Genomic DNA, 13,461 nt, shown 5'->3' on the forward strand with positions numbered 1-13,461 from the left:
GTCAGGCTCGTGAATGGCGTGGATCAAGGTCAGGCCATAGAGCGCGTGATATGGATAGGGGTCGTAGACTTCTGGAACATCTAGAATTCCATGGCGGCTCTAATGAAACGAAGCCACAATATTGGGCATAAGGCCAAAAGAAATACAGAACAAGAAAAAAAATAATAAAAATAAATAAAACAGAAGGGGGAAAAATAAGCACAAGAAACGCAGGAAAAGAAAAATTGAGGCATGCCCCACAGGTACCTACATCACATTTGTCACCGTGCAGTAGTCTTGGTCATGTTTCGAATACCTTCTAGAACCCCACACCCTTGTGTACTGCGCCGTATTCTGTGTCACTGACTGGTAGGAAGTTAAAAACAGAGTGCCACAGAGGACTGACTGCAGACCCCCTCACTAGCGGTAGCATCAACATGCCAAACTTAGAAGCGGTTGCTCCGGTTCTCCGGATTCGCATTGAGAGGATCGGTCAGCTCTAGCGGGAGACATTCCCGATCATGCTGGCCGGTGGATAGACTATGACATCGTTGTGTGTAGAAAAGACATCACAACATGCCTCCGCGACCCGAGGAAGCGGTGTAGTAGACTTGTTTGCTGCGCCTCACTCCAGTCATCGAAGCAGTAGCGCACGGGGATCTTCCAATGGAAGCGCGGCAAGATCCGCCCGATGACACACGGTACTACGCTCGGCGCTGGCAACTCGGGATGTGGCTCAACCGGACTGTGGCGCTAAGGCGCGCTCGGTGGCTCGGTGGCTCCGTCTTCACCGACGCTGGCGTTCTTGCAGTTGCAGTTGCGGTTGCAGTTGCAGCAGCAGCAGCCTTCGGAGAAGAGCGTCGTCGGCGTGTGCCGTTCTTCTTGACTCAACCTCAGACACGGACGGAGTACCCAGTCCCAGACTCCATAGTACTTACTTCCAACCACTTGCGTTCTGCACCTGCAGTTTGGCAAGCACCGTGGATGTGATGCACGCGGTTGCCCACAACCCGGACTATCGCCGAGGGATGATCTTTAGAAATGGGTTGTCATTCCTTACTTGCCCAAATTTTCTGCACTTAACAGTACTAAGTACGCCTATCTGGGACCTGGGTACTGGAGTGATAGGTACTTTCCTAATACGGAGAACAACAATCTCGAGGGCCGAGGCACGGATCCTTTGTTCTTTGTTACTGCGTATTATCATTGTACGGGGGAGGTACGGAGTACGGAGTACTTTATCGAACGACTCAGCCTTGCATGAGCCACAGAAGACCCACTTAATCTGGCGCCCTCGATGACATTTTGTACCGCACTGTTTGGACTTTCGTTTGCGTGCCATGTCATTTCACCTTTTCACCATGTCACAGTTGCGAGGTGTCCACCGTGGACATGACGGCTCGTTGCAATCAAATCCGGGAATCGACCGGTTGTGTCCTCATGTCCTCATGTCCTGGTAGATGAACGTGCGACGGACTGCCTGTCGGGGTTCCTTGGCGTGTAAGGGAATCAGACTATTGATTATAGGATCCCACGTTAAGGTGAGGAAATCTCAGGCACTCAGACTTCAGAGAGCCTGTGCGGCTCTGCCTACTCCGTAAGGGTTCCAGTTCGACGCTGTACCGTGTTCGTCCGCTTTGGGCAAATTGATTGTCCACGCCCGACGCCCTAAATGACAATCCGTCTCCCGTCCAGTACCGTCTCGAGGTCGTGATTGGATCGAGGGCCATGACGCTTCATTTACCCGCCGTAGGCTGTTGGCCAATCGTTCCCATCACTCGAAAATGCACGTTTCTGAAAGTTGAGCTCAACTAAGATCGTCAACAGGCCCATGAGGTTGGCGACTTGAGCGACGATGCTCGGAACTGGCGGCCATAGCCCAGATCCAGTTGCTTAGTTTGCTGCTAGCACTTCTGTGTCTCCTGGAATAAGGATGATCTTGTCATCTTGAACCATGTTGACGGGACGAGGGACGAAGGAAGCGCTCCACCTAGAGGATTGATTCTGCGGCATGAGGGAAGAGTGACAGGTCGACCACGATATCATTATTCGATCTAGACTTCGTTGCATTACTAACGTCCTCCTTTGCATTGTTGGGTTATTAATTTTGAGAGGTGATCGACCATGGCCAGGTCGTGGGTGTTGGGGGACTCACGTCGGGTGTGTCCACCAGAATCGGAAAGCGACCAAGGTGTCCATCCGATCGCCTCTGATGGAGTATAGCCTATGGGGCCCAGGAGGTACCCGCCTGCCCTCGGTCACGTCGGTAAGGTAAGATAGGTACTTTGTCCGTTGGAGGGAGATACGTATGTATTATTGAGGGGGGAAATTGCCACCATCTTATCATAAATGATGAACAATGGCAGCAACAGCATGCTTACTGTAGCCGGAATGCGGAGTAGACGCAAGCACCACCGGCAGGCAAACCGCTTCAACCGCTACGTAACCGACAAGGTTTGGTGGATAGCCAAATGGGCCACCGATGATGCCAAGTTTCGAGCAGACAATGTGCCACCACGGACTTGCCGATGACACCTGCGGATACGAATGTCTGGAATGCACGGAGTACGGCGACCCCGTGTGCGCCAGGCGCAAAGACTCAACTCAAAGCCTCCATATCGGATCGGTTTCGGATGGTTCGATTTTTTAGTAGCGCCCTTACGACTCATATATTCTGGTACCGTCGCCTATCTACACCTGCCTAGGGCGGTAGCTATCTAGGTGAAAGACGGGGGTTTGCTTGAGACGAAGCTCCATAATCTTCCATCTCCCCGGTTTAATACATTAGCATAGTAGCTGCTTACCTGACATGCAGATGAAAACAGAGAAACCGCACCGGTGTCAGCCAATAGCACGGGCAGATGGGAAAACGCGGGAGAAAATACTAGGTAATGTACGAAACAGGAACGCCTCATCTCGATTCCCATAGGGTCCGAATCGGTTGTAAATGCTAAAATTCTGGTGGAGGCTTTGGCAAAAGGGTGGACGAGTGGTGGTGAGTGGATCACTTCGGGATTTTCTTTTTACTGTTGTAAGTAATTCTCGGGGGTAAGGTAAGGTTCAGTTGTAAGTATGAACCTACCTACATACATACACTGTATGTAAGTACAGATGGTGTGAGTGAGTACTGGACATACAATTGGAATTCCGACTCTTTCCCATGCTTGCCAGCCAAGCAGATCCTTCACCACCCATACCTGAAAGACTTGAAGCCTAAGGGGCTTGCGGCAGGGCCCGATCCCAGGACAATTAGGGGCAGAATTAAATTGCAACGAAATAATCCGTACAATACATCTGTTGCGATGGAAAGGAAGGAAGGGAAAGGGAGAATGCATAAAGTAGAATGATGATAATAATAATAATAATAATAATAATAATAATAATAATAAAATAATAATAATAATAACAATAATAATCACAGACCACAAAAACCTAGATAAAAAAAATCCAAAAAAGGAAACGCAAAAGGGAAGGAGGGAAATCAAATCTGAACCCAGAGCACTAAATCTAGAAGATCGCTAAATGAGGAGGAACTCTCTCTCTCTCTCCAGTCTCCAGGCAGTGCCGCAGCCTGCAAGGTTAGCGGTAAAAGGTGTGTACGGCGTATCGAGGTGCTAATAATACACCTAGTTGGTAGGCCCGGTTCACTGCCCTGCCCCTGCTCGCCCGGCAGGCTCCATCCCCACTTCGGTTACCCCTGTTCTCTCTCTGTTCCCCTCGGTTTTATTTTGGTTTTTTATTTTATTATTATTTTTTTCCCTTTCCCCCCCTCCACCATCATCGACATCGACATCACCACCATCGGCATCATCCACACCCACATCCACCTGGCATCCACCCACACCTCTTCCCCCCCATCCCCCCCCCCCCCCCCCCGGTCAGTTTGGACCCGCGCTAGACTGGCGGCGTTAGTCCAACTAGTACTAGGCCCATGACACTCCCCTGTCTGCTGCTGCGGTGCCCGCAACCTCCAGTACTAGAGTGGATGGGCTCGATTTTTTTTAGTTTGGTTTCTTAGTTCGTCCGTAGTTGGTCAATCCCACAGTCTAATCCTATCCACTCCAGTCCCAATAGTAGTCGCAGCCCGTAGTACACTGCGCTCATAGGGCCAGCAATCATATAACATTTAACAATGCTTTTACTCCCCCCTCCATCCGATCTTTTTCTTCTGTCTTCATCCTGACATTCTTTCTTCCTTGTCTTCCTCCCTCCCAGCTCGGGCCTTGTTATCCATTGCGATCCATACAAGAAGGCACCCATCCCTCCTTGTCTACTTCCGTCTCTTCTTCTACAATTCTTCCGCGAAGCAAGGATCTCCGACTCCCATACTCCCCCCCTCCCCCCCCCCCCAATACCTCCATACCTCCATACCTTCCATTCACCTGAGGGCATCTACCATCTACTACCTCCACCTGCATCTCATCATTCGTGCTTGCTTATTCTCTCCTACCTTCTCGGGTCCGGAACAATATATCTGTCTCGCCTTGCTGCTACACCAAGCTCGCCCGCCATCCACGTTCTCCGCGAAGCCCTTCCGTCATATATTGAAACAGGCGGACCTCTCTGGGAAAATCCCCGAGACTCACTGAACGGTTCTGGTCGGATCACTGGACGGCTGTACATACAACCGCATCAGCATCAGACAACTACATAGTATGTTCCCGTGCGGCCCGTCCCCATTTGTGAACTCAATCCCGAGACGGATATTATATCCATTTCACATCATCGCTTGAGACATCAGAGTGGCTAATGCTCCTCCTTCTGCAGATCGGTTGCATCCTTTTCCTTCCGACCCTAACCCTCGCATTCGATCACCTGCAGTCCAAGGAACAGCCAGCCATTGAAGGAAGCGTGGGCATGCAAAGCCACGGAGAGAATCCCGATTTCGTCCTATACCCGACCCACCTCACCGACGATAGCAAAATGCTGGCGCTCGATTCGTCGAGACAGCAGCAGGTCCCATACTTCCAGCAGTTCGCAATGGATCCTAACTTCGACCCTTTTGCCTACAACATGGACGATCTGACCGCGTTCGCACACGCCCATGATCCTTCCGCTCTCGCTCAGCCATCCTTCTACCATGCTCCCCCAGTGTATTCCGAGACCTTTGACGCCAATAAAGCTGCCAGCTTCCCTTCCATGCCCGCCACGCCCCCGTCCCTGCCCCATCCTTCTGACCACTTCATCCCCGGCCTTGCCGCTGCGTCTGGTCCCTCAATTGCGAGCGCATCCTCCTCCACCATTGGATCGCCGAATTCGGGGATTGCGCATGTCATCTCTGAAGACTGGATCCAGACAACCAACGGCTTGGGACACCCTGTTGCGGTCATGGGTGACTTCTTCCAAACCGATTACATGGGCAATATGCTGGACTCGGATGCCTTCTACCAGCCGAAGTGCCCGGAGAGCTTTGTTGGTAGGTCTTCATGTACTTGAACGATTCTGTTCTCGCCAGCCTTGCTGACACCACTTGATGTTCGGCAGATCCCTCAGTGATTCATTCAATGCCTCAGCAGCAACCTCAGCTGTCACCACCTGCCATTTCCTACCCGGAGCAGTCTGATTACTTCCTCGCGCAAGGCGGATATCTTCCCCAATCCCCCGACCCTTCTCACCTCCACCTTGCCGAAGGCTACCATGCGCAACAATCTTTCTCCCAACCCGCTCCCATCTCCGCACCCTCCCCTTCGGCTGTGCCTTCGATGCCCCAGTCACGCCCCGTTTCGGTCTACGACCGGAGGTCATCCATCTCCTCTATCCAGTCCCATATGACCAACCGGTCCCAGCCCAGCCCCGCTGCTAGCAACATCGAGTCTGATGACGACACCAAGGAAAAGGGCCGGTGCCCATTTCCCGAATGCCGGCGGGTCTTCAAGGACCTCAAGGCCCACATTCTCACTCATCAGTCGGAGAGACCCGAGAAGTGCCCCATCGTGACTTGCGAGTACCACATTAAGGGGTTCGCTCGCAAGTACGACAAGAACCGCCACACTCTCACCCACTACAAAGGAACGATGGTGTGCGGCTTCTGCCCCGGGTCTGGATCGCCCGCTGAGAAGAGCTTTAACCGGGCGGATGTTTTCAAGCGCCACTTGACTTCCGTCCATGGCGTGGAACAGACCCCGCCCAACTGCCGTAAGAGGAGCCCAGCTGCCTCCACGAGCAAGGGTGCTTCGGGCTACAGCCCCGACGCCACCGGCAAGTGCTCTACTTGCTCCAACACGTTCAGCAATGCCCAGGACTTCTACGAGCATCTGGACGAGTGTGTGCTTCGCATTGTGCAGCAGGAGGAGCCCAGCGAGCTTATCAACCAGCAGCGGCTTGCGGAGGTCGAAGACGATGAGGAAGTGCAGAAGACGATGGAGAGGAACATGATCTTCGACACGGCCGGTACCGTTGATCGATACAATGACGAACTTGACGATGAAGATGACGATACTTATGAATACTCGAACCCGCGATCGGGCAAAGGCTCTTTGAAGACAACCAAAGGAGGCGCAAATGCCGTTTCCCGTCCGATCTTGGGTTTTAACAACGCTGTCAGCAAGCACTCCACGAATGCCAACCCGAAGATGCGCGCCACCGCATCCAAGCGACGCAACAATCGTGATCGCTACCCCCAGTCCTGGGGTTGCCCGAGCAGCAGCATAAAGACGAAGAAGCGCGTCCTCTGTGTGTTTGACGGGCAACGCCGCCTGTGGAAGGATGAGATGATGCTCGACAATGAGTTCGAGGTCCGCCTCAAGCTACCTGGAGGTGCCGGAGATGGCACCAGCCGCGAAGCCTACGTGACCGACCTGGACGTCGAGACGTTGAAGCGCGCCGAGGGTGTCCTGAGCGCCAACGACGAAGAGCGCGGGCCTTGGATGGACAATGGTTCCAGCCAGCTCATCGGACAGCCGGCCATGCTGCTGCCAGACCTGTACCACCCCAGTGACGCAGAGCTGGACATGATGTCCTAAGGCTCCATCGCGAGTCGCTTTTTCATATTATGCATCGCGTCCATTATTTACATTTCTTTTGAGCTTGTCGAACTTGCATGTCGTACGTTTAGCATATGTGGCATGAGGAGAGCGGTTGCTTTTATTTTTTTTCTTTTTGCTATTGCTGTTCGGTCTGGCCACCATTTTTGATACCACTGTTTTCCTATTGTGTTTTCTTTCCCATATCGATTTGATGGTTACTATTTCTTGGAGGCTGTGCCCATGATCCTGTAATAACACTTACGATTTTGATTTGTTTTTTTTTTTTTTATTTTGATTTTTGGCAGACTGTGCCTTGGGCGTTTCTGGGACCATGAAAAGGAGACTCTTCTTTCTTTCTGGATGCAGGCCATTCTCTACATTTAATCGGGTACAGAACAAACCCAATGCTAGATGAGATTTAGATGGTTGAGCTTTTGCAGTGGTAGATATATAGTAGTAGCGTCCCTTGGTACGAAATGCAGTGCCGCCCGCCGCAGCCCCACATTCCACGGCGCCTGATCGCGACCTCCGACGCCCCCGGCCGATCGCGCCTTCAGCAACAACACGATCACACCTTCGCCAACATGCAGCTGGGTCTCTCCGAAGCCCTGTCGTCCCTGGTCGCCCGGCGGTTCGTCACTGCCAAGGATGCTGGCCATCTGATCTTCTCTTCGACCCATCTGGCCACTATTTACGCCTCAGGGATACCGGTCAGGAGCTGCCCTTCCCCGCGTCTCTTTCCCTTTTCCTCCGCCCTCCTCCTGGCATCACTGGCTTCAGTGGCTTCAGCTGGCTAATCGTGCTCTCTCCCATCTCAGTACCAACTCCGATACTGCCCTGCCCTCGCAAAGAAACCATCCGGTGCCCCCAAGCCCGACAAGGGCCCCAGCGCACCTAAACCCGACCCCTTCCAAGACCCGTCTCCCGACCTTCTGATCGCCCAGATTCCCCGCGAGAACCCGTCGCACTTCCTGGTCTTGAACAAGTTCCCCGTTATCCCGAACCACTTTATCCTCGCCACAAAGGCCTGGCAGTCCCAAACAGACCTCCTCGACAAGGAGGATCTCGAGGCCGCGTATTCCTGTATTCAAGCGTGGGGGGACGAGAGTCGGCATGATGAGACCACGGGTTCCATGAAGAAGCTGTTCGCGTTCTTCAACTCCGGGCCAGAGAGTGGCGCAAGCCAACCTCACAGACACCTGCAATTCCTCCCAGTCGAGGCGATGGCCCCGGAGGAGTCGGAGTCAGACTCGGCGAACTCGGCGAACTGGCGACCCTTGATTGATGCCGTCGCCACCCAGGCGCCTCCGTCCAGCGGCTCGGAATACCAGCAGTTGGGCCAAGTGCCGTTTGCGCATTTCGCTCTTCCTCTGCCACCGAACCCGTCTGCTGAAACTCTTCATCGTATCTATCTATCTCTATATGCCGTGGCGGTGGCCACGGCAACGGGTGGCCCAAGGATCGCAGTCCCGGAATCGACTACGGGTCCCGCTGCGATCAGTTACAATCTTGCCATGACGGACTCGACCATGATGATCTGCCCGAGAAGATCTGAGGATGCACGCATTCCGGTTGACGTGGATGCAAGCGCCGATGTTGCTGAGGCTGGCGTTGTCGCCCTGAACGGCACCATTCTGGCCGGTACGCTGATGGTCAAGGCGGAGGCGGAGTGGGATGAGTTGCGCCGTAGTCCTTCCGCCCTCGGCGATGTGCTTGCTGAGATTGGGTACCCCCAGCCCGACTTGCGGGAACTCTCTGTGCTATAGTTGGCGTGGATGTTTTCTGTTCCGTCTCTGTTGTAGTTAGCATTGGTGACCACCGTATCTTTGCCATATGTGTATAGATCGTAGGAGTCCGTAGGGGCACGCAGTTGCATTATCGCTTCCCAAGGGAAGGCTGCTGCCAGATCTGTAAACTACTACTATCTAGTAGCAGAGGATCAAAGGGCATCCGATGACATTGATGCTGCTGGGATCACGTGCCGCTGCCTACGACGTGAATTGTCGAACAACAACTCAACTTCCCAACTTCTACGCCTCTCGATTCCCTGCCTCTCTGCTCCCCTCGCAACTCTTTGCTCAACCTCAAGTGTTTGCATAGCGGACAAGACTTCGATTAGTATCTACTGGGCCCATGGCTGTACCTCTGGACTGCGTGGCCAGGGAGCAGTTCATGACCTGCCATCGCTCCACCATGTCCATCCCTGATAAAATCCCCTCACAGTTTCACCCCGTAAACCGAACACCACTTCTTCTTGCAAGTCGCATTGCCAAAGTGATAGGATCCCCCATTCGCCGAGATATACTGAGCCACCTTTTTCCAGGACACCTTCGGCGGGAGCATGACGCTTCGCGGGCGGCAGTACGAGGCATAGCCCGTGGGCTGCTTTCCGGTTTCCGAACAAGCAGCGACCGCTTCACAGAGGAGTTGGATCTGTCTGGTGTCAATCCTGGATCCTGCGAGACTCTTCGGGGAGAGGTACAATGACTTACGTCTTTCTCATGCCAATGCGGTTTCCTCACACGCTGCTCCTTGGTCTTGGTCAGCGTGCGGAATCTGCCCCGGAGAGTGGACTCCGCCTCTTTGAATCCACCGAATTGCTTGATCTCCTTGTAGGACATCCCGCGGAGCTTGCAGTTGATCAAGAACGCATTCTTCATGTCGATCGGGTATGGCAATGATCTTCCCATCAGCTGTCCCGGGCAAAATGTGTTCGAACCACCGAGGTCCTGTAGCTGCCATGGCTCGTTAATTCGGTAGGGGCTCTTGAGGGATTGGAAGAGATCGGCACCAGGGAAAATCTGGCCGCATCCTTGACTGGCTTCACATCCATCGTTGCTGGGTACCACTGGCGGCGGGTAGTGGGACTTGGAGGTGTACGATGAGAACAGGGGCACACTATTGTCGCTGTCGAATGAGGGGAGGCCGTCTGAAGGATCGTTCACCGCGACAATTCGGTCAAACGCGCTGTTGATGTCCCCATACAGCTGTGCCATGCTTGATAGACGCGGTGTGTCCCATGTGGATTGACTGGGGCTGACACCCTGACAAGCTGCGTCGCATGTTTCCGTGACTTGGAACGCTGGCCACCGAAGCACTGTGTCAGCCATTCCAGGGTCATCAACTTCCATGAAACCGCCCTCGACTGCCGACGTGGAGCCTCCGTCTCCAACGTCGGATGATCCCTGGGATTTGGATAGAGGCATGTCTTCCACACTGTTATCCAGCCATTCCACCCCTCGAAGCGAGTGCCTGCCGCCTTCAGACGTACACTCGGAAGAGTCCGGGGATGTGTTCGGTGATATCATTTCTCTCTCGGTCACTGACGGTAGGTAGGGCCCGCTGGCAGCCATAAACACGGCGGTGTCGGCAGTTGGGGGACCGATATCAATAGCACTATCACCAGGATAAATATTGTCATCCAAGAAGGACCTCAAGTGAGCTTCTGAGTGTATAGCAGGCACGTCAAACTGGCTGCAATCTTCTGACTTGATGCTTTGCATCTCATGTGGCATACCATAGCACCGAGCCGGCGCTGTTGGTTGACTCTGGAACCCATCTGCTGCCCCTTTTCCTACCTGGAAGGTGGTGCTACCTTCGGGCCAACAGAAAGGGTCTCCTTCCTTCGTCTGGTTCTGCATCATTGTATATAGGCTCGGTATCCTGCTGAGATCCTTCGAAAGATGCCTATCCGTTTCCGTTTGGTCAGGATGGACGACGCTGATAGGAAGCTTTGCCGGCTTGCTATGCATATCAGAGGATCGCACTTGGAAGGAGGCTCTGCGGTCTCCAAGGAAGAGGTAGCGGGGGTAAAGATATGACGAAACGATGGTTTTCCCAACTGTAACAGTCTGGGGATCATCTGGATCGACAGGGACGCGCAGCATGGCTTTAAAATGAAGCAAAAGGGTCTTTTGTTCTCTTCACCGCTACTGTGACCTATGCTTTGATGGATATAGACGTTTGGGTGAACAGTCTGCGCATTGGATTATGGTGTTAGGTCATGCGTCAAGCTACCAAGGAAGCCTGCAGACACTCAAGATCTATATGGAGATGTTTCACTCGATTGCCCGATCTGGCTGACTCACCCAAAGAACACCAATCGGCCTTCAATGCTCAGGGCCTGGGCTGGCCTGCTCTGCTCTAATCGCTCGTGGCCCTCAGATCAGTGGCGGGGTCCTCTCAGCATTGGTCGAAGACAGGCAGGAGAGGAAATGAATGAATGATTGGGGAGTGCGATGATGAAGTATCCCCTTCTGGAAGCGCCGATGCTGTCTCCCCTACACTTGTCTGGGCCCGGAGTGAGAGATTTCTTCCCTCCCGCTACTGGTAGAGCAGCGATGATGTCTCAGTGGCTTCCCCCCCCCAAAGGCAATAATCGCCCGTTCGAGAAGTAGCTAGACAGGGTTTTCGGAACACGCGGTACGGCCTGCTAAAGGTGGTGTTTCATCCAGCAGGAGAGGCAGTGGAAAGGTATTGAATAACTGGCAAACAGAGGACAAAGCAGATCTGACTCGAGGAAAATATGAGATCTTCGTCGTCAATATAAAGCGATCATGCCGGATCCCCTGAATCGCTTTCAACCCCCCGGCTCCCTGGATCTACTCCCATGTTCCGATACGGCTTGCACTTGTTCGCGTGAACGGGAGCTTATTCCTTGTTCTGTACAAAACGATATTGTTCCCCCCCCCCGGACTAAACAATGCTAGCTGAAGCACTATACCCCTTTATGCTTTCAGCTGGGCAACATGGTTCATTACGACAGAAAATGGCCCAGTTCCCCATGGTCCTCTTCTAGATCCCTCGCAAGGATCAGTCGATACCGGTCCTCGCTAGGGACCACCCGTAGCCCGGATGGAGACCCCTGAAGGGGATCGTCTGCTGTGGCGCAAGAGATCAAATCAAAGGGAAAATAAGACATTTCCGGCCTGTGTTGGTCCTTTGACGAAAATCAACTGCGACTGCGCCTGTCAGTGGTTGTGGTTGTTTTGCAGTGCCGCGAGGCCAATCGGGTAGCTACATAGGGCTTTGTTCGCGCATCCGCTTCCATCATACCATCCATCCATCCTCCGAGACTGCGGTGACCGCAATGACCAGCCAGACCCCAAGGATCCAGAACTTCCAGAGCATGGGGGACGTTTGATCTGAGCAAGTCGGACGGCACCCGTTGGATCTGCGAGTGGTGTGTCCACCGCTATTGGCTGGCTCGCCGATGTTCTCTATCGACATGGCTGTTCTCCTGGACTCGTCGAAAATCCAAGTATACTTACTCCTCCAAACCGTAATGAATCGCCACCAACCAATTCCAACACACCACACCTCCTATCAATGCTCCCCCCGTTTACCCCATTCATCCATGATACTGACCGCCGATGGGCCAGAACTTCTTTTTTTTTTTTAGACTTTCCAACGACCCGAAACAAAGAAAGGAACCCCAACAAGAATTAGCCTTTAGGTTGATCCCGCACGATGCTTAACCACATCATTTCCCTCACCTGCTTGGATCCCTCCTCCTAGTATCCACAGCTGACCCCCTCAATCTTGCATCCATTTATATCCAGCCCAGGTCCAGCAAGCCCCAAACGTCTCTGCATCCGCACTCCGCTCCAATCAGCGCTGTGCATCGTGGCAATCTCTGGATTAAGCTTAACCACGCTGCTTGCTTGCTTGCTTGCTTGCTTTGCCCCATTCTTCTTCTCCCTTCAATGTCGGATGCTCTCCGGTTTGCCAGTTGGGGAGGTAGGTAGCCACCTAACCAGACGGACGGACGGACGGACAGACAGACAGACAGACAGACAGACAGCTCTGTAGTGTCGAGTGTCTAGTGTCTATGTATCGCTGTCTCTGCATGGGTGCATGGGTACCCAGCATGCATCTCTTCGCATCCTGGTCCTCCAACCCGGTGCGTGGATAGGTACTGGTACTTTGGTCATCTTACACGCACATACGCACAGATACAAAGATACGGACGTACACAAAGAAATCTACACCTCCAGAGACGTAGTAAGATGGGTAGAAAAAGGTATGTAGGTGAGTAGATAGGGAAATAGATAGGTATGTGTTTCATCCTATTATTCCCAGACAAACAAACACGTTATAGACTAAAGTCTAAAATTTCCTCTTTTTTTTTTTTTAAAAAAAAAAGAAAAGAAAAGAAAAGAAAAGAAAAGGAAGGGGGAAAAATCTCCTATGCTAAATAAACTCCGTTGCTATTCCTTCTCCCTTCCATTTCTTCAGTCATCTCCTGCTTAATTTAATTTAATTTACCTTTTGAGGTCTATTATTATTATTATTATTGTTCTTCTTCTTCCTCTTCCTCTTTCCCCGCACAATCACGATCAGATCGCATCGTTATTTTCTCCTTGTGGCTTGTTGCAGATCTTATTGCCCCATCCGATCTACATATGTCCCTAAGGTAATGTGTGTGTGTGTGTGTGTGTGTGTGTGTGTGTGTGTGTGTGTGTGTGTGTGTGTGTGTGTATGCAGGTATGCAGCTGTGCAGGTATGCCGATAGTAT

At 52.5% G+C, this 13,461-nt stretch overlaps 3 protein-coding genes across 3 annotated transcripts; 2 read left to right on the forward strand and 1 right to left on the reverse strand.

Annotated features, from left to right (window-relative positions):
• Positions 1 to 4,836: 4,836 nt before the first annotated feature.
• Positions 4,837 to 6,941, forward strand: zfpA (putative C2H2 finger domain protein; the record flags this gene model as incomplete). The annotated part of the gene is made up of 2 exons (XM_025539172.1): positions 4,837 to 5,395; positions 5,464 to 6,941. The coding sequence occupies 2 exons, from the start codon at positions 4,837 to 4,839 to the stop codon at positions 6,939 to 6,941; spliced, it is 2,037 nt and encodes a 678-aa protein (XP_025402494.1).
• Positions 6,942 to 7,528: 587 nt separating this feature from the next.
• Positions 7,529 to 8,834, forward strand: BO70DRAFT_309533 (putative bis(5'-nucleosyl)-tetraphosphatase; the record flags this gene model as incomplete). The annotated part of the gene is made up of 2 exons (XM_025540129.1): positions 7,529 to 7,654; positions 7,763 to 8,834. The coding sequence occupies 2 exons, from the start codon at positions 7,529 to 7,531 to the stop codon at positions 8,708 to 8,710; spliced, it is 1,074 nt and encodes a 357-aa protein (XP_025402495.1). The 3' UTR covers positions 8,711 to 8,834.
• A 163-nt stretch (positions 8,835 to 8,997) lies between these two features.
• BO70DRAFT_426931 (uncharacterized protein) lies at positions 8,998 to 11,296 on the reverse strand. The gene is made up of 2 exons (XM_025547844.1): positions 9,437 to 11,296; positions 8,998 to 9,377 (listed from the first exon to the last, which is right to left on the reverse strand). Exons 1-2 carry the CDS (start codon positions 10,829 to 10,831, stop codon positions 9,162 to 9,164), a joined length of 1,611 nt encoding a protein of 536 aa, XP_025402496.1. The 5' UTR covers positions 10,832 to 11,296; the 3' UTR covers positions 8,998 to 9,161.
• Positions 11,297 to 13,461: the final 2,165 nt, after the last annotated feature.

The sequence above is a fragment of the Aspergillus heteromorphus genome, assembly GCF_003184545.1.
Source record: "Aspergillus heteromorphus CBS 117.55 chromosome Unknown BO70scaffold_4, whole genome shotgun sequence".
Lineage (NCBI taxonomy): Eukaryota > Fungi > Ascomycota > Eurotiomycetes > Eurotiales > Aspergillaceae > Aspergillus > Aspergillus heteromorphus.